Source organism: Megalopta genalis, chromosome 5 (assembly GCF_051020955.1).
Source record: "Megalopta genalis isolate 19385.01 chromosome 5, iyMegGena1_principal, whole genome shotgun sequence".
Lineage (NCBI taxonomy): Eukaryota > Metazoa > Arthropoda > Insecta > Hymenoptera > Halictidae > Megalopta > Megalopta genalis.
In genome coordinates this window covers 5,285,496-5,310,385 of record NC_135017.1, presented here as the reverse complement: position 1 = coordinate 5,310,385, position 24,890 = coordinate 5,285,496, and the positions used below count along the sequence as shown (strand labels likewise).

Here is a 24,890-nt window from a genome sequence, read left to right as displayed (position 1 = left end):
ATGACAAAAGATACTGCCACTTCTCCACGACGAGTATACTCGTCATGACACAAAATGCTGTCGCTTCTCCGTGCGACGAGTATACTCGTCATGACAGAAGATACTGCCACTTCTCCACGACGAATATACTCGTCATGACAAAAGATACTGCCACTTCTCCACGACGAGTATACTCGTCATGACACAAAATGCTGTCGCTTCTCCGTGTGACGAGTATACTCACCATGACACAAAATGCTGCCACTTCTCCGTGTGACGAGTATATTCGTCGTGACACAAAATACCGCCACTTCTCCACGACGAATATACTCGTCAAACACAGCTAATTAAATTAAATCACGCGTCCACGACGAGTATACTCGTCATGACAGAAGATACTGCCACTCCTCCACGACGAGTATACTCGCCATGACACAAAATGCTGCCACTTCTCCGTGTGACGAGTATACTCACCATGACACAAAATGCTGCCACTTCTCCGTGTGACGAGTATATTCGTCGTGACACAAAATACCGCCATTTCTCCACGACGAATATACTCGTCAAACACAGCTAATTAAATTAAATCACGCGTCCACGACGAGTATACTCGTCATGACAGAAAATACTGCCACTCCTCCACGACGAGTATACTCGTCAAACACAGCTAATTAAATTAAATCACGCGTCCACGAGATTTTTTGCAATCTCAACTGAAACGGGATACCCTGTATGCATTGCTTCACAAACTACGGATTCGTGGAGCTCCACGTGTAGAAGGTTAAAGGTGGGATAATTTAGCAATCGAGAAGTTTATTGTGTTTTTACGACTATTGAAAGAACCGTGGAAACTGTGTAAAGTTTGATTAAAAGCGGCGCGAATGATTATCTCGAATCGGAAACACTTCTTCGAACATGTATGAATTATAGTTCTAAGTGTCCAGCGATAAACGTACACGTTCGGTTTTTACGCAACGTCGATGATCGACCGATCGATCGACCGATCGATCGTTAGAATCGAATTTATCGGAAAAGTGACCTAAATTCCGTATAAATAATTGAGTCTATCGGAAAATGGCCTCGATACGATGGAATTCGATTCACGCGGCCTCTTTATTCCCGATATGACGACCGTTGAAGTACCGTTTTATTATTTTGAAAACGGTACCTTCAACGTGACAACAACGACGACGACGACGACGACGCATTGCGAAACGTTCATTTTTGTTTTACGTAACGATCACGCGCCGTCCGAGGAGTTGATCGATCGCGTGCGAAATGGCGCACTCGTGACGATCTCAGCAAATTTGAAAAATCATCGGACATCGATTTATTCAAGCTGTACGCTAATTTTTCGACTATTAGGAAACCATTCTGTGCCGATAAAAATGTTTATCTTATTTACATCGTTAATATTTCTTCGCGAAAATGAAATTTCCCTCGTTCTGATTTTCGACGAATAATTTTATTCTTGCATATGTTCATGGCATAAGCAAAATTTGGAAACGAAAGAATAATTTTATAAGAATAGAAAATAGTTTTTATTTTATTTTATTTTTTTTGTCGAAAGTATTTTATAGTCCGCGGAAATAAAATTTCTAGCATTTCGATTTTTGTGGAATGACTCCACTGTGTTTATGCACTTACGTCATATATACATGTAATTTGTGAAATTTGTTGAAATTTGCTAAAAACGTCTGCGTCAATGAAAACAATTATTTTATTTAATTAGTATTTTATTTTACCTAGTATTGTGTAGTTCGCAAAAATAAAATTTCAATCGCCTCGATTTTTGTAAAATGACTCAATATGTTTGTGCACTTATGGCACATGCGATTATTGAGATGCCAGGATACGTGTTGTGCATCGATAGAGGTAAACAATATATTTATATAATTTTTCCTAAAGGTATAAGATCGTAGTCAAAGAAGTATTTTTTCCTCGATTTGGTAAATAATAAAATTAGGTACAGGAAATGAGAACTTGCATGAAGGTTCGCCGTCTAGAAATCGTAAATATCAGGCTATCTAAACAGTCATTGTTTGCCACTTTCTATTTGAATAGTATCTTTCTTTCAACAGAAAATTTTTTTACAACAGACTACGACTTAGTATCAGTGCTGGAAAAAAATGAATGTTTGAAATAATAAATAGACTATAAATATTTTTATCTTCTCGTGTGATACAGAATTTTACAAATAAACTCTTTTTTTTAAATAGCAGTTACATGTGGAAATAGCATGTAAAATATTTGAAAATGCTGTTTTTGTATGTAACTATTATTTCAAAAACCGTTTATCTGCTAAATACTGAATTTGCTAAATTGTTTCTTAATTTAGCAAATAAATTTCGTTTTAAGTAATTACGTATGGAAATATCAATGAAAATATTTGGAATGCTGTTTCTATATGTAACTATTATTTCAAAAAACGTTTATTTGCTAAATACTGAATTTGCTAAATTGCTTTTGAATTTAGCAAATAATCTTTTTTTTTTAAATAGCAGTTACACATGGAAATAGGATTTAAAATATTTGAAAAGATTATTTGCTAAATTCAGAAACAATTTAGCAATTTTACTATAGTTTCTGCTTCGTATGATTCTTTTTCAAACACAAGTTATAACTGAACAAAAATAATTGTACAATATAAAGAATAAACATTGTAAACTCAAAATAATTATAGCTGAAAATCATTAAAAAAAAGACTTTACAGTCTCTATTGCTCTATTAAGAGAAATACGATTTATAAAGCAAACATTTATTACAAGTGCACTGTGTTTATAATACTAAATTCAAGTGTAACCGTAGATGTTTAAACGCGCGCAACATTATTATATTTATAATACTAAATTAGAATGTAACCGTATATGTCTAAACGCAGGCAATATTATAAAAAAAATCGTCTGGATAACTGTAATTATCGGAAACTTAAATATAAAGTATTAAAATCGAATCGTTAAGCGTGCTCACAGTAAAACATGGATCGTCGAGTTAATTAAAATCCCAATGATTATCAAGTTACCGGTCAATTAGCGCGAATATGACTTGCGACGAGAATTTCGCTGCCACAAACGATAAATAAAATATAAGTGATAACGGTCGCTCATTAAACGATGGAACTGATTAGACGCTGAATTATGAAATTATACGATGTCGCTTTTTGCAAAATTAAACGCGCGACGATGAAACCGAACAAATTGGCAATAATGTTCAACGGTAATTCCCGTGTCGGGAGCGTCGCTCTAAAATATTGATCGTCGGGGATCACGAATTCCTGCACGAAACCATGCGATTGTTATCGAAGCTTTGCACAACCGGCAACGTCAAACGTGAAACCCGTACGGCGAGCACTGTTGAAACACGCCCGATGCTTGTGTGCATCGCTTTGTTATCTCGTTTACGAAATCGGGAAAACAATCGTCCCACACGTAAAATCGTGCCGTCGCGATAACCGTTTGTTTATCATTGATTACGCGACAAAAGTGGATCAACAAAGCAAGAATTCGTCTTATATCGTTGACAATGAATAAATCAATTGTCCACGGCTTTGAAAATTCGACTAGAAAACGCAACGCCAAAAGATGCGACACCATTGATTTATTGGCGAATCGAAATGTAAATATGGCATTATGTATTGTGATTTAATTTAAATTATAACACAATATACCATTTTAATTATTCTATATTATGTGTAATACAATATATGTAACGTAATTGTAATAACGTAATGTAATATATTACATTGTAATGTAACAGAAATTTAAACTATAATATAATATACATATATTTTAATTATGTACATTATGTATAATATAACATATGTGACGTAATTGTAATACTGTGATAATATAATATACTGTAATAATACTGTAATAATATAATATATAATAATATATATTATATATATATATTATTATATATTATATTATATTTATTTATATTATATTATTACAGTATTATTACAGTATATTATATTATCACAGTATTATAATATAATACAAAATTTGTATACTGTAATACTGTGAATAATATAATAATATAATATAAATAAATATAATATAGTATATAATATATAATAATATATATTATATATATTATTATATATTATATTATTATATTATTCACAGTATTACAGTATACAAATTTTGTATTATATTATAATTTAAATTTATATTATAATATAATACAAAATTTGTATATATTACATGTATATAATGTATGTAATATAATATAAAATTTTAATCATATATATTATATATAATATAATGTACGTAACATAATTGTAATAACACAATGTAATATATATAATATAAAATCTTAATTACATATATTAAATTGAATCTAATTAAATGAATAAGTTTGCCCGTCGTTACCCTATTAACGTAGTACCAAACATGGCCGGCCGATGCCGCCGTGACGCCGGCAAACGCTAATAAAATAATGCCTCTCGGAGATAGCAGGTTGATAAGCATCCTACGAAACCATTGTGTAATGACGTTGTTCATTCACGATACGACATTCTTCAAGGACTCCACTGACCTTTTTATTGCAGCGCATTTTATCGTAGCCGATAACGCGTATAAGCGTCTTTAACATCACATTAAAAGAACATTAATTACTAGCGTTCCTATAGTCCAACAAATTCCAGAAACACACTAAAAGGCGAATTATTCAAATGTATGCAGAATATACACGCTTCGTGGCGTGATAACGTGGCCAAATGTCCACCACGAAAATACCGACACTTTTCCTATCAGAATTCCCAATTTACACTGACGAATTTAAATCGATAACGATTTTGTACTTTCCAAAGCAGTCTAATGTTAGGTTAGGAACGATTCGATAATGTACTCGGAATCGTTGGGATCGAATTTGTCGAACAGGTACGGGGACCTCGATGGCAAACGGAAAAGGAATCGTACACCATAACCTTTACGCCGCGACCATAAGCGCGAAACGTCAACATCGCGATAACATTGTAATTAACGGCGCATAGTGTCGCGATTAATGCTAATTGGGTGGACAGAACTCGGAACTTAAATTCGCAAAAAAAAAGAAAAAAGAAAGATGCCCGTCATAAGAAACAACGAATATATAATAAGAATATTAATGTTTCTCTGTGTGTTCGCGGTTTTACCAACATAAATTAATTAGCATTTTAAATCTTACAAGCTCTTATTTTAGATTAACATTCTCGGTGACAACGCGATTGCTATTTCATGAAAGGAATCTTCCGACGATCAGAACAATTTTAAGAAGCGCAACCGTCTTAGCGAAATATATGAAAGTTTTATGAAAATATATAAAACTCAAGAATACATCAATTTTGCATTATTTCGATGTACATTGGAAATTCGTCCGATGGAAACACCATTTCGTCGAGTGAAAATGAATTGTGGTCTAAAAAACGATGATTTATAATGCATTTATTTGCAAATGCACGTATTTGTTTTCGCCTCATTTTATTATTCTACAATCAATATTGATATATCTCTCCGATAAGAAAATGTTCTCTGTTAAACAACTGTTATATATACATATGAAACAATAAGTATATTCATTTGTTGCAGTAAAATTAGGGAGACACGTTTCGACCAGTCTGTACCTCGAGTTGCGACACTGTTCGGCGGCATAAAATCGAGCACAGTTCGTGGAACGTCACGGGCATTGCCTCTCGCGCTCGCACAAGCCGAGCGAACGCTTCGGGAGAAGTGGCGCGAAACAGTTGCCCTTGAAAACAACGATAGTCGACTAACCTCGTAATTAAATCCACGCCGGTGTCATCGCGGTCGTCGAACGTGTGCGCGCGCTCGGTCTCGCGGAGATGCTGCTTTCCTTTCCAGTCACTGATCGCGCACGAATTATTCGCTTTCAATTCACTGACACTTCCCGCTCGCGACAGCCTCCGGAAAACGTTTCAACGGCTCCCGAACGATAGACACATGCCTGTCGCGCGGCAGACTTCGTTCAAACGGTTCGGTAACGTAGCTGATTTCCGCTTGGAAAGACACGATTTAAAGCACACGTGGTCCTCGGCGACACGAGACAGTCAACACCTGCGCACCGCCAGACTACGACTGAACGCAGGTAACGGCTTTCGCGCGGCTAACTTCGGCAATTTTCGCGTTCGCTCGCCGTCGCCGCTCGTTCGGCCGGGCTCGGCCGCGCTCGGATGTTCCCGGCCGGCGTCGACCCCGCGCGAACGATTGGCGCGTTTTCGGGATTCTCGCGAGAGTTTTCGGATTATTTAAACGTTTTACAAAACAGAATTGGGCATTGTTTAAGTCGTTTCGAATAAATATTTATCTAAGATAATTATCCAAACGAATTCCTTTTACTTTTAGTCGAATGTTTTAGTCGAATAATTCATTATCTGTCGTAAATTATTCAATGTATTTTTATTCGAATAATTCGAAAAATTCCTTATTCCAATAATTCTTTGTTCTTTACACGAAGAAAAGAAAATTAACAGTTCACGAATTTATGAATCTCGTGTAACATAGGTCAACTTATTGATACGTCTCTGTCCCTTTTTTGCCAAAACCATTGAAATGAAACATCCGTATTTTCATTTTTTCGATGCATCAAGTTTCTCCTACAGATACTAACATCCGACGAATTTACACGGAGAATATAACTTTCAATTTCACTTTTTCGATTTTGAATGTCTGTTAATCGTAGATCTACCTACACCACGAATTTATGCAAATGCTTGCCGCACTTTCACCGCGTTCGAGAAATTTTATTATTTCGTATTTAGTTCCGATATTCCAAACTACGTTTCCGTTTCGCTACCATTGTGATGGCGTACGCCAGGGGTGTCAAACTCGCGTCAACATGCGGCCCGAGATGAACATTTTTGCGGCCCAGTCAATATATCCGACGCAAAGTAAAAATAAAATAGAAATGTGAATTAGAAATTTTGAAAGTAGTTTCGGCCAATAAAATTTCTCCCGAAATAGGAAAGATAGTATCAGAGAAGAGATGTCAAGTATCAGGACGTAAACAATAATTTAACTTTATATATGCTTATTAAATATTTGTATATATTATTATTAAATATTTGTATATATTATTATTAAATATTTATTTATATTAAATATTTGTTTCTATGAACATTTTTTCTTTTGCAGCCCACCTAAAGTTAAGCATTGTTTATTTGGCCCAAGTTAGCTTTCGAGTTTGACAGCCCTGGTGTACACTGTCAACTTCGTACTAAACTATTCTGTTTCAGGTACATTCAGTCAAACGTAGGACATCATACGTACGTGTGCAGTTTGTAAACAGATATTGCCACAGAACAATTCGGGCAATGGAACATTAGTCCGTGAACTTTCATTTCATAAACAGACGTGACTTTTAATAATACATGAAAATAATTATAAAGGAAAATTTTATCTTCCGTCTATATAAATAAGGACGAGATGAAATAATTATAAACAGAAATTTTCAAGAAGTCAATTTTCACGAAGTTTATCGGTTTTTATTAAACAATATAATCACTTGGTTTTGTGGTTTATAATGTATTTTCATTTCATCAAGTATTATGTATTACTCTGCCTATATAAATAAGGACGAGATGAAATAATTACAAGCAGAAATTTTCAAGAAGTCAATTTTCACGAAGTTTATCGGTTTTCATTAAACAATATAATCACTCGGTTTTGTGGTTTATAATGTATTTTCATTTCATCAAATATTATATATTCTTCTGCCTATATAAATAAGGACAAGATGAAATAATTACAAACAGAAATTTTCACGAAGTTTATCGGTTCTCATTAAACAATATAATCACTTGGTTTTGTGATTTATAATGTATTTTCATTTCATCAAGTAATTGTTTAAATTACAGACAAATGCATGTCATAATGAATGAAGCAGTCTTCCACCTTTCTCCTAATGTCATTACCCCCACTACCAACACGAGCCAGTGGTCGGGATGCTATAATAAGCTCGTGCAAGACGTTCTGCATCTCATTTGCGTCTAGAATAGCGACCAGACGAGGTGGATAGCGTTCTACGCATTTTTACATTCTTTTTTGTATGGATATTTACTTATCAACAATTTGTAAATAAACGAGAATATAATATATATATAATATAATATAATATATAATAATATATAATATATATATAATATAATATATATATAATATAATATAATATATAATAATATATAATATATATATATAATATAATATATAATAATATATAATATATATATATAATATAATATAATATATAATATAATATAATATATAATAATATATAATATAATATAATATATAATAATATATAATAATAATTAACCCGAGCATCTCAGTTAAAGTTACATAAAAAGGGGTGCGTGGGGTGCAAGAGACTTGTAAAAATAATACCGAGATCAAATTCACGCTACTGTGACACCGCTTAACATTTCGCTAAAAAAATAAAGAAACGTAAATCATAGAACAAATGGCTGGGGTGTCGAACACCCCACGCGACTGTTTCAGGGTTAAAAAAGACAGAATACAAATAAACATTTAACCAAAAATATCACCTGTTTTCTTTCACGAAGCAGCCCCATGATTTATGTTTAACCCTTTGCACTCGAAGCTATTTTAACTGTAAATATAAAATTATTTTTCCAGCTTATAGTGTTTTTATTTTATACGGCAAAATGCATTTTATGTATATGAAATTGACTCTTCGGAGTCGCACAACAATTACCCTCTTAACAATTTTTTAAATCTAAACTTCGTTGATATATAAAAATTATCTTGAAACGTGATGTAACAAATCTTAGTGGTGCCTCAGAGTCACCATTCGAGTGCAAAGGGTCAACTACGTTGATGCCACATACATAAATTCAATAATTTTTTTTTTCTTTTTTTTTTTTTTTTTTTTTTATTAGAAATCAGCAATCAGAATACAAATTCTATGGGCCGATGTGATCGCTGGGGACTTGGTGTGTAGTCCGTTAATAGCATGATGAGGGCTTTCCCAATGAAAAGTCCTCCTGAACCTCATTTAAGGTCGATTGGCCATCTTCTTTTTAGTCTTCTGCTGTATTGTTGTTGTATGAGTGGCATAATTAGTGGATTTGTGTGTTCGCTTAATTTAGTGAAGTGCTTCCTACTTCTTTCATGGATGGTGTCAATGACGAAGGGAATACCGAGATCATTATGAATTGTTTCATTGCTAACGTACCAAGGGGCGCTAATAATTGTGCGAAGTGCCTTGGATTGTGTTCTTTGGAGAATTCAATAATTGAACAGAGTCAGTAAAAACGAAATTGAAACGACCGATGGGAATAATTTCATCGAAACCGCAGCCTCTGACGATCAGCGTCGGCGTTCAAGGTTGACGGAGTGTGGTATAAGGTCAGTTTCAAGGTCACGCACCGGGATACTCGGTCAGACCGTCGTCGTAAATCAAGACGTAATACCGCCGGTGGTTTAGGTGAAACGGCCGACGAGCCTCGGCCGGCTCTCGCGAGCCTCTTATTTCCCGTTTTTCCAGGATCACCGGCGAATTTACGAGTTTCCGGTTGATAAGAGCCGCCCGTAGAGCGTGCATCCAACGTATCGAAGTATTTACGAGAGTAATTTACCGGCCTTTGCGTAGAGAGCCGGCGGGAAACGAGCCACGAGAAACAAGACTCGGTCGGACGACATTAAATTCACCGCGATTCTCCCGCGTTTTTGCGGTTCGACAGGTATGCAAGGACGCCTCTCCGTGATAATGGAATTGTTTATTTCCTGCTGGCGACGACACGACCGCCGCAAAAACTCTCTTTCTAATTGTCTACATAAATACCAGAGCGAGACAATAAGATCGGCGCGCTTAGCAAACACCGGCGCACGAACGTTTGGGAACCGGGTGCAGCGGTTCTCAACCTTGATTTTCTATAAAAATTCTCTCTCTAACGATAAAACACACTCCTCTGTCTTCCACATTAAATTCGATTATTCGACGCGCGTGCCTTGTTCGAACAACATTCTGGTGTCTTCGTTCCAGTGGTTCTCAATTTTTTCCAGCAGAAAATAATTCTAAGCGAATCGTTCAAATTAAACTCGATCACCGAATGCATCCTTATTTAATGAATTTTGATGCAGTTACTGTAGTGGTTCTCAACCTTGATTCTCTAGAAATTTTCCTTATCACTGAAATATTTCTCCATCTTTCCGTTCACTATTTTTGAAGCAGAAGATAGTTCTAAGAGAATTGTAAACATTAAATTCAATCACCGAATGCATCCTTATTTAATGAATTTTGATGCAGTTACTGTAGTGGTTCTCAACGTTGATTCTCTAGAAATTTTCCTTATCACTGAAATATTTCTCCATCTTTTCGTTCACTATTTTTGAAGCAGAAGATAGTTCTAAGAGAATTGCAAACATTAAATTCAATCACCGAATGCATCCTTATTTAATGAATTTTGATGCAGTTACTGCAATGGTTCTCAACCTTGATTCTCTAGAAAATTTCCTTGTCAGTGAAATATTTCTCCATCTTTCCGTTCACCATTTTTGAAGCAGAAGATAATTCTAAGAGGATTGTAAACATTAAATTCAATCACCGAATGCATCCTTATTCTATGAACTTTGATGCAGTTTCAGCGGTCCTCACAACCTCGATTTTCTAAAAACTCACTCTAACGATAAAATGCTTTTCTGTCTTTGACATTGAATTAATTATTCAACGCCTGTCTTATTTGAACATATTCAGGTGTTTTCGTTCCAGTGGTTCTCAAGTTTTTAAGCAGAAAATAATCCCAAGCAAATTGTTCAAATTAAATTCGACTCTTGAACGCATCTTTATATGGCAAAAAATCTTGCAACTATTTCTCTTACATAACATTAGATTATCGAACACATATTTTGACATTTTAAACTTCGATTCGACTACCGAACGCGCATCTTCACGTTATGAATTTTTGAATGCGCCAGTGTTTCTCAACTTAGAAAATGAATTTTTAAACGATACTCAGTGGTTCTCAAACGTCGTCGTTGTTCGATGTTTTCTTTTCAGAAGAGTTTTCAATGATACTTTAGAATCGGACTGATTTTTTGCACATCTCAAAGGCACTTACTCGCAATAAATCGTTTCAAGGAATTATTTAAACGAGTCGTCGTCTCATTATGTTTAATTTATACGATTTCGTGCATGCAAACGAATCTAGTACAAACAGTGCAAGGGCGTCTTTGAAGGAGATTGTAGGCACTGCCGGTGACACGGTGGGAATTTTACGGTTCTGGTTAATTGTTTCGGTTTCCCTTCTCGGGCCGCATCGACCTGACGGCTTTTAGGAGACATTTTTAATGCAAATATCGCGCCGGGTTCGTATAAAATCGCCCTCGCATCGCGAAACCCATCGAACAGGTGGCAATCTAACGGTTCGTCGACACAGAATTTCTCTCGCGCGTCATGCAAATACGTGGTACCCTCATCGTTCGGGCCGCGATATTAACGTTATTATACAAAGTGGCGAATATATGGTACCATGCGATTCTGTAGAGAGACCTGAATCGAAAGCATGCAATTAACGTGGCATGCCGAGAGAAGCGTGAACGGTAACTCTGGCGGATAGAAACGATCGCCGCTGTACGACGGAGATTTCCAAATAATGGACGACAGAAATGTCGTCTACACCAAGCTGTAGAATATTTTTGTTTTTTAAACCTGTTCTCGATGAGTTATAGTACGGGGGATTTGAACAATTTAATTTTATTTGCTAGAAAACGCGAGAAAGCGAACATTTATTCTTCACTTCTTTGGATGTACTACTTAGAGAACTCACGGGCAAGACTTAAGGCTCTTACTAAAGAATCATGAGACTCGAGACTCATAAGATTTAAGACTCACGATTTACAAGATTTAAGTTTCAGAACTCACAAGATTTAAGTTTCAGAACTCGCAAGATTTAAGACTCAAGTCTCACGAGATTTAAGACTCAAGACTCATAAGGTTTAAGACTCATGACTTACAAGATTTAAGTTTCAGAACTCACAAGATTTAAAACTCAAGACTCGCAAAATTTAAGACTCAAGTCTCACGAGATTTAAGGCTCAAGACTCATAAGATTTAAGACTCATGACTTACAAGATTTAAGTTTCAGAACTCACAAGATTTAAGCTTCAGAACTCACAAGATTTAAGACTCAAGACTCACGACATTTACGGCTCAAGTCTCACGAAATTTAAGACTCAAGGCTCACAAGATTTAAGTTTCAGAACTCACAAGATTTAAGTTTCAGAACTCACAAGATTTAAAACTCAAGACTCGCAAGATTTAAGACTCAAGTCTCACGAGATTTAAGACTCAAGACTCATAAGATTTAAGACTCATGACTTACAAGATTTAAGTTTCAGAACTCACAAGATTTAAGTTTCAGAACTCACAAGATTTAAGTTTCAGAACTCACAAGATTTAAGACTCAAAACTCGCAAGATTTAAGACTCAAGACTCACGAGATTTAAGACTCAAGACTCACAAGATTTAAGAAACAGGACTCACAAGATTTAAACTGAAGAATTAAAAACTTACGGGATTTAAGACCGAACAGGCTCAGGACTAAAAAGGCTCAAGGTATAAAATTCAAGATTCAAGACTCAAAAACTCAAAGAAGTCAAAAGATTCAAGACTCACGAATCTCGAGACTCACAAAACTCAAAATTCGCGAGATTCAAAATTGACAAGATTCAAGACTCAAAAGACTCAAGACTCACAGAATTCAAGATTAAACAATATTAAAGACTCGCAAGATTCAAAACTTATCAGATTCAAAAAACTTAGACAATTTAATATTCCGAAGATTCTAGACTCACAAAACTCAAAATTAACAATATTAAAAACTCACAAGATTTAAAACTGACAAGACTCAAAGATTTAGAAAGTTCAAAATTCATGAGATTCGAGACTCACAAGATTCAAGACTCACAAAATTCAAGACTCACAGAATTCAGGACTCGTAAAATTTAAAATTCGCGTTACTTAATAATCACAGGATTCCAAGATTCAAGACTGAGAAAGTTTTGATTTTAATTCAGAGGAAACAAATTTGTAGACATTGCCTAGTAAAATAGTTCTGTGTAAAACATCTCAAAACAAAATAAGTCATTTCAATCACCTTTAAAAAGGTTATTCTGTCTTAAAAGGTGTCCGAATATTAATGGTATCTTTCGAACCAAAAAAATTCATTTCCGTAAAGCAGAGTGCTGTTTTTAAGGACGATTGTCAACGAAGGGTTGACGACCCCGTTCGAACAGTCGAAAAAAAGTGTATCAACAGCGTGCGGCGGTCCCTTACAGAGCTCTTTTCGGGAAACTCGCGACTCTACGGGCAGGACAGGATTGCAATAACTGCAAGAAGAAGATGCCAGCCGGTTTCGCGGAACATATACTTTTCTCGAAGACACAATTATCGGTGAACGTTCGTCAAACCACCTTCCGATGCGATGGTCACAGTCCACTAACTGTTAATGATCCCGACACGCTGTTTCTCTAGCTTGTATTTGTTATTTTATTACACTTTTTAATTTGCGATTGAACATCAAACGCATCACCGATATCGAAAAATTCAGCATAATCGCATACAATTATGCGAAAGTGGGTCGACTTGCTCAAAATTACATCCTGAGAATTGCACTTTGTTGTTTGAAATTAATTGGCACCGTCCGACTTTCGATCGAAGTTCTCGATAAAATAAAAATATTAAACTGTGTACGGAAAGAGTTTCTATAAACAAATTCACGAATTCCGGTGAGAACGTTTCATTGCATGGATATAAACAGCACGTTAAAACAGCAATAAATTATAATATGTATAATATATATTATAATATATAATATATAAATATAATTTATATTATATTATATTATATTATATTATATTATATTATATTATATTATATTATATTATATTATATTATATTATATTATATTATATTATATTATATTATATTATATTATATTATATTATATTATATTATATTATATTATATTATATTATATTATATTATATTATATTATATTATATATATTATAATATATATATAATTAACGGTACAAATACGAAGCGCCCTAATCGAGCGCTGAAGTATGGCAAATAATCTTCGAACAGTCGATCTTCTACAAACTAACCTTTGCGCAATATCCACAATGTAACACAGCCTAATCACAACCTATACGGTCGAAATTCACAAACACATCATCGAACAGGCGAAATTCATAGATCACATTAGCCACAAAAACTTCCGCGACCGTGCGAACATCTCCGACGAATTAATACGGCAAACAGTCGTCCGCCGAAATACGAAACAAAATGTCCTCGACAGCCGGCGAAATAGACCGTAAGAGGTTACTCGTGGCTACGCGTGTTCTAACGGTCGGGCAATCGTCGGATTGGCAGCATGGAAACCCGTTAAAATTAGTATCGGCGGCGCGGAATAGAAATGGGAATCGACTCACCATAGTCCGGTGAAGATGTTACGCAGTTTCAGGCCCATTTTCCTCCGGTTTTCTTCGCCGACGCACACAACCGCGGCGAGCGCTTCACGCGAACTCCTTTGAAAACACACTAGGGGTGCGCGCGAGGGTCACGCATGGTGCGCCGCGACCGTTGGAAACAGTCACGTGCCAAAACACCGCGCAGCCAGCTGCCGAACAGTCGGGTTTTGCGCGCGCGGGATTGTAATCGCCGGCTGCTCTGCCATTGGCTCTCCCGTTCGATTCAATTCGAGCCGAGAACAGTTCCTTGAAAGGGAACAACTGTTCGTCGCACGCGGCGCTCAGATTGTTTGTTCGCGCGTTGAAAGACGTGCTCGAAATTGATCTCTGCAAGATTATTTCGTATTTTTCTAATATACTTCCTACTCTCTCTCTCTTTCCGGATAATTTATTATTATTTCAAATGATCTAGCTTTTATTTTGTAAGGAGAACGTGTAGAATTTATGACAAGAGCTGGGTAATATTTGTGGAAAAAGTTATTGAAATGATGGATTCCTCGCAATTTAAATAAAATAGCATTTCAAATAGGACATTTACAATAAATAAAATATTTTATTTTGATAATCTGTAGCTGAAGCATGAAATAAATATATTATTTTGATAATGTAAGATGTAAAATAAAATTATCTATTTTGGGAATTCAATTACAATAAATAAAATATTTGATTTTGATAATCTATAGCTAAAGCATGAAATAAATATATTATTTTGATAATGTAAAATGTAAAATAAAATGATCTATTTTGGAAATTCTCAAAGCTAAAATGTGAAATGAAATATTGTACGTTTATAACGCAGAGGAAAAGTACTTCATTTTATAGCATCAAAATAATTATATTTTACGCTACGATCTAGACACGACCATGACAAGACGATCATGACAAGAGCTGGGTAATATATATGGAAAACATCATTGAAATGATGGATTCCTCGCAATTTAAATAAAACAGCATTTCAAATAGGACATTTACAATAAATGAAATATTTGATTTTGATAATCTGTAGCTAAAGCATGAAATAAATATATTATTTTGATAATGTAAAATGTAAAATAAAATAATCTATTTTGGAAATTCTCAAAGCTAAAATGTGAAATGAAATATGAAATCATTTGATAGCATCAAAATAATTATATTTTACGCTACGATCTAGTAAGATAAGAACATTTTATTTGACGATAACAAATTAAGAAAATAAAATATTCCGAATAACGGCACAAAGATTTGTAGTGTTTTTCAAATGAAATGCTGCTTTATCTATTATCTCACAAATTGCAACGAATAAAATATCTTATATATAAAAGTACATTCTTTCGAAGAAATAAAATATTTTACTTTTTGAGATTTATTCATTATTCGCCATTTGAAATATTATTTTACCCAGTTGCGTTAATCGCGACGGGAGAAAGGATCGGTTTAATACGTATGTAGAAACATTCCCGAGATTTCACTTGAACAAATAAATTGAAGAGTTAAAAAGTACCAACCGATAGTTCGCAGCTAATGGTAATTACCTGGAACATTGTACTACGATGTATATGCGCCGACTCGCGTGCAAATCGGTATCAAATAGGAAATATGTATAAGTTGAAATCGCTCGAGTGTAACGAGATAGCTGACTTTCCCCCATAAAGTAAGCAGTCGCCGCGAAGTAAGCAACCCGTCTGGCTCGCGTGCAAGACTGGTTGCAGCGCAACAGGCGCCTGTCACTGTACACAACGGTACAATAGTATAGTGGAACAATGCATTTCATACAATGCCTGTAGAGCGTTCTTTTCTTTACATTTCTTTCACAATTAGCTCGTTGATCGTTCTACAAATTCTGCAGCGTTTTATAATGTTTGGCATACTAATTTTTATAGTATTTATATGTAGAGGCTAGACTGTTTACTTGAGAAGTGTCTATTGGATGTTGTGTTAATACTGTGTAGTCATTTAAAACATGTCTTTTGATACTTCAGAAATACCTCAAAAGTATCTTTTAAGTATATGCTATGCTAGTTATTCAAAGCATATGTTTTAATACTTAAAAAATATCTTTTAAGTGTATGCAGTACTAATTACTTAAAATATATATTTTGATTCTTAAAACAAATATGTTTTAAGTATCTGCTATACTAGTTATATAAAACATGTCTTTTAATACTTAAAAAATTACTAAGAAAATACTAACATCTTTTAAGGATTGTACTATACTAGTTATTTAAAACATATCTTTGTAGTATTGTGCTATATGAATTATATATATACTGAAAATATATCTATTATATAAAGCATGTCTTTTAATAGTTAAAAAATTACTACGAACATACTAACATCTTTTAAGGATTGTACTATACTGGTTACTTGAAACATATCTTTGAAATATTATGCTATATGAATTAGTGAAAATATATCTATTATATAAAGCATGTCTTTTAATAGTTAAAAAATTACTAAGAAAATACTAACATCTTTTAAGGATTGTACTATACTGGTTATTTGAAACATATCTTTGAAATATTATGCTATATGAATTAGTGAAAATATATCTATTATATAAAGCATGTCTTTTAATACTTAAAAAATTACTAAGAAAATACTAACATCTTTTAAGGATTGTACTATATTAGTTACTTGAAACATGTCTTTGAAGTATTGTGCTATATGAATTACTGATTGTACTGTATTAACGATCGTATTGTATTAACGATGTACTGTACCAGTTACTTAAACCATATCTTCTAAATATTGTACTGTACTAGTTACTTAAAAAATATCAGTTAAGCATGACAATAGACCCCATGATGAGACAATGACAATAAATTCCTTAAACATGGCAGTAAATCTAACCCAGACTTTTATAACAATATGTGACACTATTCTTTACAACGATGAATACTGATTTACCACAAAGATACTTTTCCTAATAATAAATATTTACTTATAATTGGATACTTTAAAGTCTTTTCAGGTCAACATTTCCCTCTTCCTATACAAGAACATATTTCATAAATATGTTCCATATATAAACAAAACCAAGAAACGAGAAACGATAGTTTCTGGCAACGATTCAATCGACTTGTGTCCTCAGTTTGTTATCAAGCTCTAGATTAGATTCACCTAAGTACAATTCTTATCGAATGATTGTGTACACTCACACGCACACACACACACACGTACACACATCGCCCTACGACATTATGTCATCGACCCAATTACACCATGAATTTTTTCCAAAAGCTCTCGTATCTATTTTTAGAGACTGTGCAACACAGTATCAATGGTATATCAAACAATAGAGTATCGCTGATCCCGATAGAACAGATAACGTCTCCGAGTGATTAATAGCCATTCACCGACACGTGGAACGATGAATGACTAATTAAGTGAATGTTCGCGGCTTGTCCGCCATTCAAGAGTGAAAACCGAAGAAAGTTTCGCTATCGTAGGCATACGTAAGCTTGAAATTTCGTCGATTCACCGGACCTCCGGCCATCGAGCCGAAACGACAGCGTGTTGCGCAACTGGTGGGAGGATGGATCTCCAGCGGGGTAGCGACTAATTATCCGCAATTATAATTAATCATGCCCGTTCGCCCGGCACTGCGGGGCCAGCGCTGAGAACGACACTGTTCTCAGACAATTTGTCGGTGCCCGCGGAGATTGCATTTCGAGTCCTCCCGTGAATGTCCTCATTATACACCGTTATCTCCCGCCACTGTTTCCCCGGCCAGCTGATCTCTCACGGAGTGTCTCTCGACGTGTGCTTTAGAAAATCCGAGCGAATTCGTAGAAAGTGTAGAACAATTTACATGCGTGGCGTTTACTTCGGCCGGCCCTCGCTTCGCCAGCTAGCTGTTGTTGCTGCTCTTGTCCTTTCACTGTCACGATTTTCCAGGCCCTGCCGGCGTCCGCGGCGAAACACTGGGTTCCTCTCGCTCCGAGTCCGAACCCCGGGTGTCCGTGAGTCGATGAATGGTGCAACCGTGATTCGGGGAATTATGATGTTCGGCGAGAGGCTGCTGATTGACGGTTGCTGACCGAGCCCGATGAAAGAGGTTCCTACATTGTTGAGAAAGTAAAAGTACACCGCCGGATTGCTGGGCTCGTTCTTGAGTGATCGTTGTATAATGTAGACTAGTCTTCCTTTAGTAGATGCGCTGCCGACTAACTGCAGACAAAATTTTCTTATTAATTTCTGATATTTTCTGCGGATGTCTGTAGCCAGATCGAGTAGTTTTGCGGACCATATCCAGTTCTCTAGAAGTATATTTTTTGATGGAGTGGGCACAATGTTGCGATTGAGTAGCACGTTGTTTTTTATTTTTCTAGACGAGTTCAGAGCTTAGTAAAGGACTCCTTGTTTCAGTAGTTGATTCATTTTTCAGTGAGAAACATAATTTTCTAAAAATATGTTTTTTGGTAGAGTAGACAAAATGTTGCAATTGAGTAGCACGTTCTTTTTTTATTTTTCTAGACCAGTTCAGAGCTTAGTAAAGGACTCCTTGTTTCAGTAGTTGATTCATTTTTCAGTGAGAAACATAATTTTCTAAAAATATGTTTTTTGGTAGAGTAGACAATATGTTGCAATTGAATAGCCTGTTCTTTTTTATTTTTCTAGACCAGTTCAAAGCTTAGTAGAGGACTCCTTGTTTCAGCAGTTGATTCATTTTTCAGTCAGAAACACAATTCTCTAAAAGTATGTTGTTTGGTAGAGTAGACACAATGTTGCAATTGAGTAGCCTGTTCTTTTTTATTTTCTAGACCTGATCAGAGCTTAGTAAAGGACTCCTTGTTTCAGTAGTTGATTCATTTTTCAGTGAGAAACATAATTTTCTAAAAATATGTTTTTTGGTAGAGTAGACAATATGTTGCAATTGAGTAGCACGTTCTTTTTTATTTTCTAGACCTGATCAGAGCTTAATATAAGGCTCTTTGTTTCAGTAGTTAATTAATTCTTCAGTCAGAAACACAATTCTCTAAAAGTATGTTGTTTGGTAGAGTAGACACAATGTTGAAATTGAGTAGCCTGTTCTTTTTTATTTTCTAGACCAATTCAGAGCTTAATAAAGGACTTCTGTTTCAGTAGTTCAGTAGTTTATTTTTTAGTAAAAAACACAGTTCTCTAAAAGTTTATTGTTTGGTAGAGTAGACAATATGTTGCAATTGAGTAGTCTGTTCTTTTTTATTTTCTAGACCTGATCAGAGCTTAATATAAGGCTCTTTGTTTCAGTACTTAATTAATTTTTCAGTCAGAAACACAATTCTCTAAAAGTATGTTGTTTGGTAGAGTAGACACAATGTTGAAATTGAGTAGCCTGTTCTTTTTTATTTTCTAGACCAATTCAGTGCTTAATAAAGGACTTTCTGTTTCAGTAGTTCAGTAGTTTATTTTTTAGTAAAAAACACAGTTCCCTAAAAGTTTATTGTTTGGTAGAGTAGACACAATGTTGCAATTGAGTAGCCTGTTCTTTCTTATTTTCTAGACCAGTTCAGAGTTTAATAAAGGACTTTCTGTTTCAGTATTTCAGTAGTTTATTTTTTAGTCAAAAACACAATTCTCTAAAAGTTTATTGTTTGGTAGAGTAGACACAATGTTGCAATTGAGTAGCCTGTTCTTTTTTATTTTCTAGACCAATTCAGAGCTTAGTAAAGAACTCCTTGTTCGTCCACTCATTGACTCAGCCGCCTTGCGCCAACCAAGCTCGCTTTTCATTGGTCTCTCTTTTTCGTTAATAACTCGTAAACGAAGCCGCGGATTGCATTTGCGCTAAGGAAAAAGTTACTTCAAATGAACTCGGGAACTCCTCATTTCCCGATTTTGACTAATTTTTGGGTCACTTTATACATATATTATTTAACAGTTATCCAATCTTTTTTAATTTTCAGATCAGTGCAGATCCCAGTACAGAATGTTTTGATTAAGTAAATCATTTTCAAATCGATAACACAATTTTCTAAAAGTATATTTTTTAATCAAGTTAACTACATTTTGCATAGACAATCCTGTAACTGACAAGAGACGATCCGCAACCGGGAAATTCAAAAAATTCTGAAACTTCGGAGATATGTGAAGCATACATAGATATGTATTACGCAATATTTTTGTTTCTTGCGTAAATTCATTTTAAGGTGGTGGAAATTAACCCCCAAATATTCATCTATTTTTCACTCGATTGCTATAATTCGCAAACTATACGAAATAGACAAAAAGTCTTCGAACAAAACTTACTTCTTATGTCGAAATCTATCATGCGACGTACGATTTGTTAATTGTTTAAACAATTGAAAAAAATATTACAAATAAATAATCGATAGTTCTTTTTAATTTTTCATTTTTTCACGTTTGAAATTCGCGTCGGAACGTCTGCAGTCTACTGATCAAAATCGCCTGCAACAATTTCCATCGATGAGAAAGCGAGCGATTTTAGGAACGATCGAACGGTTAGAAAGAATATCTCCCGTTATCAAGATCCCCGTTTAACGGAACGGCATGATTATTCAATTATTTAATAAAACGTCGTGCCTATGGGACGACCGATATAAATCAGCGCGAGCGATATTTTCCAATTGCTAATAGACTTTGCAACAGGAGTCGGTGTCAGCTCGTAAATCAGTCGGCCGGGTGTAATTAGCCGTCGGCGGGCCGGCGTTTAACGCGCTCCGAAACCCGCGAAATTACAGTGCGACGAGAAATCTGAATATTGCCGGCGAGCAATTTGAAAGTAAATTCAGCAATAAATTCACGCGATCGTGTTATCGCGCGCGTCCGCGTAAGCGTTCCGCGAGGACGCCGCCTGTGCGCGTTCACGCTCGGACGCACGGCTCTTATCCGAGGGAGGATCTCGCAGAGAGTTTCGGAGGAGAACGACCACGAAGGAGAACGGGGAAGCCGTGCTTTCTAACTTTTGCCTTGTAAATCGTGAGCGATCGGAAGACGCAAGCGAGCCGATAATATCGGACGCACGCGTTAGTTACGGTGAAAACGGAACACACGCTGGATTTTTTGGAGACGCTAAGTTTCGAGGGTAGAGTGGTAGAGCCAGTTACTGTGCCTCTAGTTTATTATTATCAAGAACAATTAACTTTGTACACTGCTCGGAAAAATTATAGCATTGAACAGTTTTGGAACAGAATTGGCGAAGTTTGACTAACAAGAACTCCGCAAAAAATTAATTTCGATACAAAATGTTCGAGAAAATAATGGCACAGAAGAATTTTCGATAAAAATTGACCAAATTTAAGTGACTATAACCCCGCGAAAAATCGACGTAGATTGGTTGCTTTTCTTTTGAATTAAAGCTTGAAACCTCTACTTTAAGATGATATTTCTTGATTTTAGGTTTGGCGCACCCTTGCCACTGTAACGCTTTAAATGTGAGGCCACGTTTGTCGTATTGAAAATTATAGCATCGAACAGTTTTGGAACAAAATTGGCGAAATTTGACTAACGAGAACTCCGCAAAAAATTAATTTCGATACAAAATGTTCATGAAAATAATGGGACAGAAAAATTTTCGATAAAAATTTACTGAATTTAAGTGACTATAACCCCGCGAAAAATCGTCGTAGGTTGGTTGCTTTTCTTTTGAATTAAAGCTTGAAACCTCTACTTTAAGATGATATTTCTTGATTTTAGGTTTGACGCACCCTTGCCACTGTAACGCTTTAAATGTGAGGCCACGTTTGTCGTATTGAAAATTATAGCATCGAACAGTTTTGGAACAAAATTGGCGATGTTTGACTAACGAGAACTCCGCAAAAAATTAATTTCGATACAAAATGTTCATGAAAATAATGGGACAGAAAAATTTTCGATAAAAATTGACCAAATTTAAGTGACTATAACCCCGCGAAAAATCGTCGTAGGTTGGCTGCTTTTCTTTTGAATTAAAGCTTGAAACCTCTACTTTAAGATGATATTTCTTGATTTTAGGTTTGACGCACCCTTGCCACTGTAACGCTTTAAATGTGAAGCCACGTTTGTCGTATTGAAAATTACCAAATTCGACGAAATGCACGGATTTTGTCGTTTTGTTCTTCACTTTAAAGTGCTGTAACTTTGCGAAAAAAAATCGCAGCATCGTTCATTTTTTTTTAAATTAAATGGAAAAGATCAAAGTTCATTCGGCTGGAAACGATATCTCCGAACAAAATTTTACAAAGTCCGTGCATTTCGTCGAACTTGGCAATTTTCAACATGACAAACATGGCCTCATATTTAAAACATTACAGTTATAAGGGTGCAACAAACTTATTATCAAGAAATATCTTCTTAAAATAGAAGCGTCAAGCTTTAATTTAAAAAAAAATTCATCGTCCTACGACGATTTCTCACGGAATTATAGTCAGTCAAATTCAGTCGATTTTTATCTAAAATTTTTCTGCGCCATTATTTTTGTGAGCGATATATTGTTATATTATATTAAATAATAATAATATATATAATATGTTATATATATATATATATATATATATATATATATATAATAATAATAATATAATAACACAATAATTATATATATATAATATAATATATAATATATAATAATATATTATATTATTATATTAAATCTTTTATTTAAATTCAATTCAGCGTCATATTAAATTTTTTAATTAAATTCAATTCGGTATATATTTGTTAAAATTATGCATGTAAAAGACAGAAATTCTCGGAATACCACGGAAATCATTTCAATTCACCAAAAAATGAATTTTATAAATTTTAAGCTCGCATAAAATTGTAAAAAGAACACCGTCTTTTAATTCCTTTATCCTTGCAACCAATCGAAATTGTTAACCATCGTCTAGTAAACTAACTCCTCTAACACCAAAAAAAAAATTCAGACCTCTTGACCTAATAATAAGAAAATCACCCCGTTTTGAAATGGTGTACGAACACTTTGTACACCGACTGTACTAATTTCTCGCAGGATCTTGCAGCCTTAAATTCGCATAAAAAATAATAAACAAAAAGAGAATGAATTTGAGGATACCGGTTCCTAAAAAGACCAGCTTTTAGGACTATCGCCGCCGATAAAAGAAAAAAACGCGTCGCGTTTCTGCTCGAAAATCTTCCGATGAAATCGCCATTGTCTCGCACGATCGATGGCACCGTGTCCGCGCATCTGGACAGGGAACAAAAGGAACGAGGCGCGATCGTGGTTGCGTCTCTATTTTTAAATCAATGCCAGCCAAGTCGGGGTAAAAGCGTATGATCAGAATGATAGGCGCGTCGTTGATCGACGATCTGAATTCCGCGAGGATCAGGCCCGTTTAGCATTAGCCACACGCAGCCATTTGGCACGAGGGTGCATCGATCAGGTGCCCCGCCTAGTTGCAGGGAAACGAGCTTGATCGCCGATCCACCAGCGGGTTTCCAATCGTTCAATTATTCCATCCGCGCGGCCGACCGTTTCCGTTCACCGGCGGGAAGTGATATGAATTCGCTTCGCTATTCACGATCGATTCTGTCTCCCGACTGTCGAACCGTAGGCCAGCTGTAGTTCTAAGGCAAATGTACCTATTGTGGAATGCTTCTCACAGGATATACATATAAGATTATCATCGATTCGATTATATTTGATCTGTATCTATATATATATATAATTACTTTGAAATTATATTACGATGTAATTTAATTACTTTGTAATTGTATTATAATGTAATTGAATTACTTTGAAATTATATTACGATGTAATTGAATTACTTTGTGTAATTGTATTATAATGTAATTGAATTCCTTTGAAATTATATTAAGATGTAATTGAATTACTTTATAATTGTATTATAATGTAATTGAATTACTTTGTGTGTAATTATATTATAAAGTAATTGAATTACTTTGTGTGTAATTATATTATAATATAATTGAATTACTTTGTAATTATAATTCGTCGATTAACTCTGCACATCGCCGATATATATACATATATATCATCGATTCGATTATATTTTATCTGTATATATATATATATATATATCGACTTTGCGATATGGATCGATGTTGCTGGATAATGTAATGAAATATGGATAAAAACAGATACGAATGATACAGTGAACGTACGAACGAGTATCGGCGATGTGCAGAGTTAATCGACGAATTATAATTACAAAGTAATTCAATTATATTATAATATAATTACACAAAGTAATTCAATTACATTATAATACAATTATAAAGTAATTCAATTACATCTTAATATAATTTCAAAGAAATTCAATTACATTATAATACAATTACACAAAGTAATTCAATTACATCGTAATATAATTTCAAAGTAATTCAATTACATTATAATACAATTACAAAGTAATTCAATTACATCGTAATATAATTTCAAAGTAATTAAATTACATCGTGATATAATTTCAAAGTAATTCAATTACATCATAATATAATTACAATGTAATTGAATCCAATTATGATTAAATTAAAT

The 24,890-nt window shown here is 34.8% G+C and overlaps 1 protein-coding gene across 5 annotated transcripts in view; it reads right to left on the bottom strand.

The window, feature by feature from the left end:
* LOC117224088 (uncharacterized) overlaps window positions 1-24,890 on the bottom strand; it is a 211,503-nt gene that overhangs the window by 134,394 nt on the left and 52,219 nt on the right. Inside the window, exon 1 of one of the 5 annotated variants that reach the window (XM_076521445.1) lies at window positions 14,432-14,537. The exons of 3 other annotated variants lie outside the window; for them this stretch is intronic. In XM_076521445.1, the coding sequence (XP_076377560.1) occupies window positions 14,432-14,469 (38 nt within the window). In that variant the 5' untranslated portion in view covers window positions 14,470-14,537. Of the gene's footprint in view, window positions 1-5,735; window positions 6,066-14,431; window positions 14,538-24,890 lie in introns of those variants that run through there. One more of the 5 variants, XM_076521448.1, reaches the window with a different exon arrangement.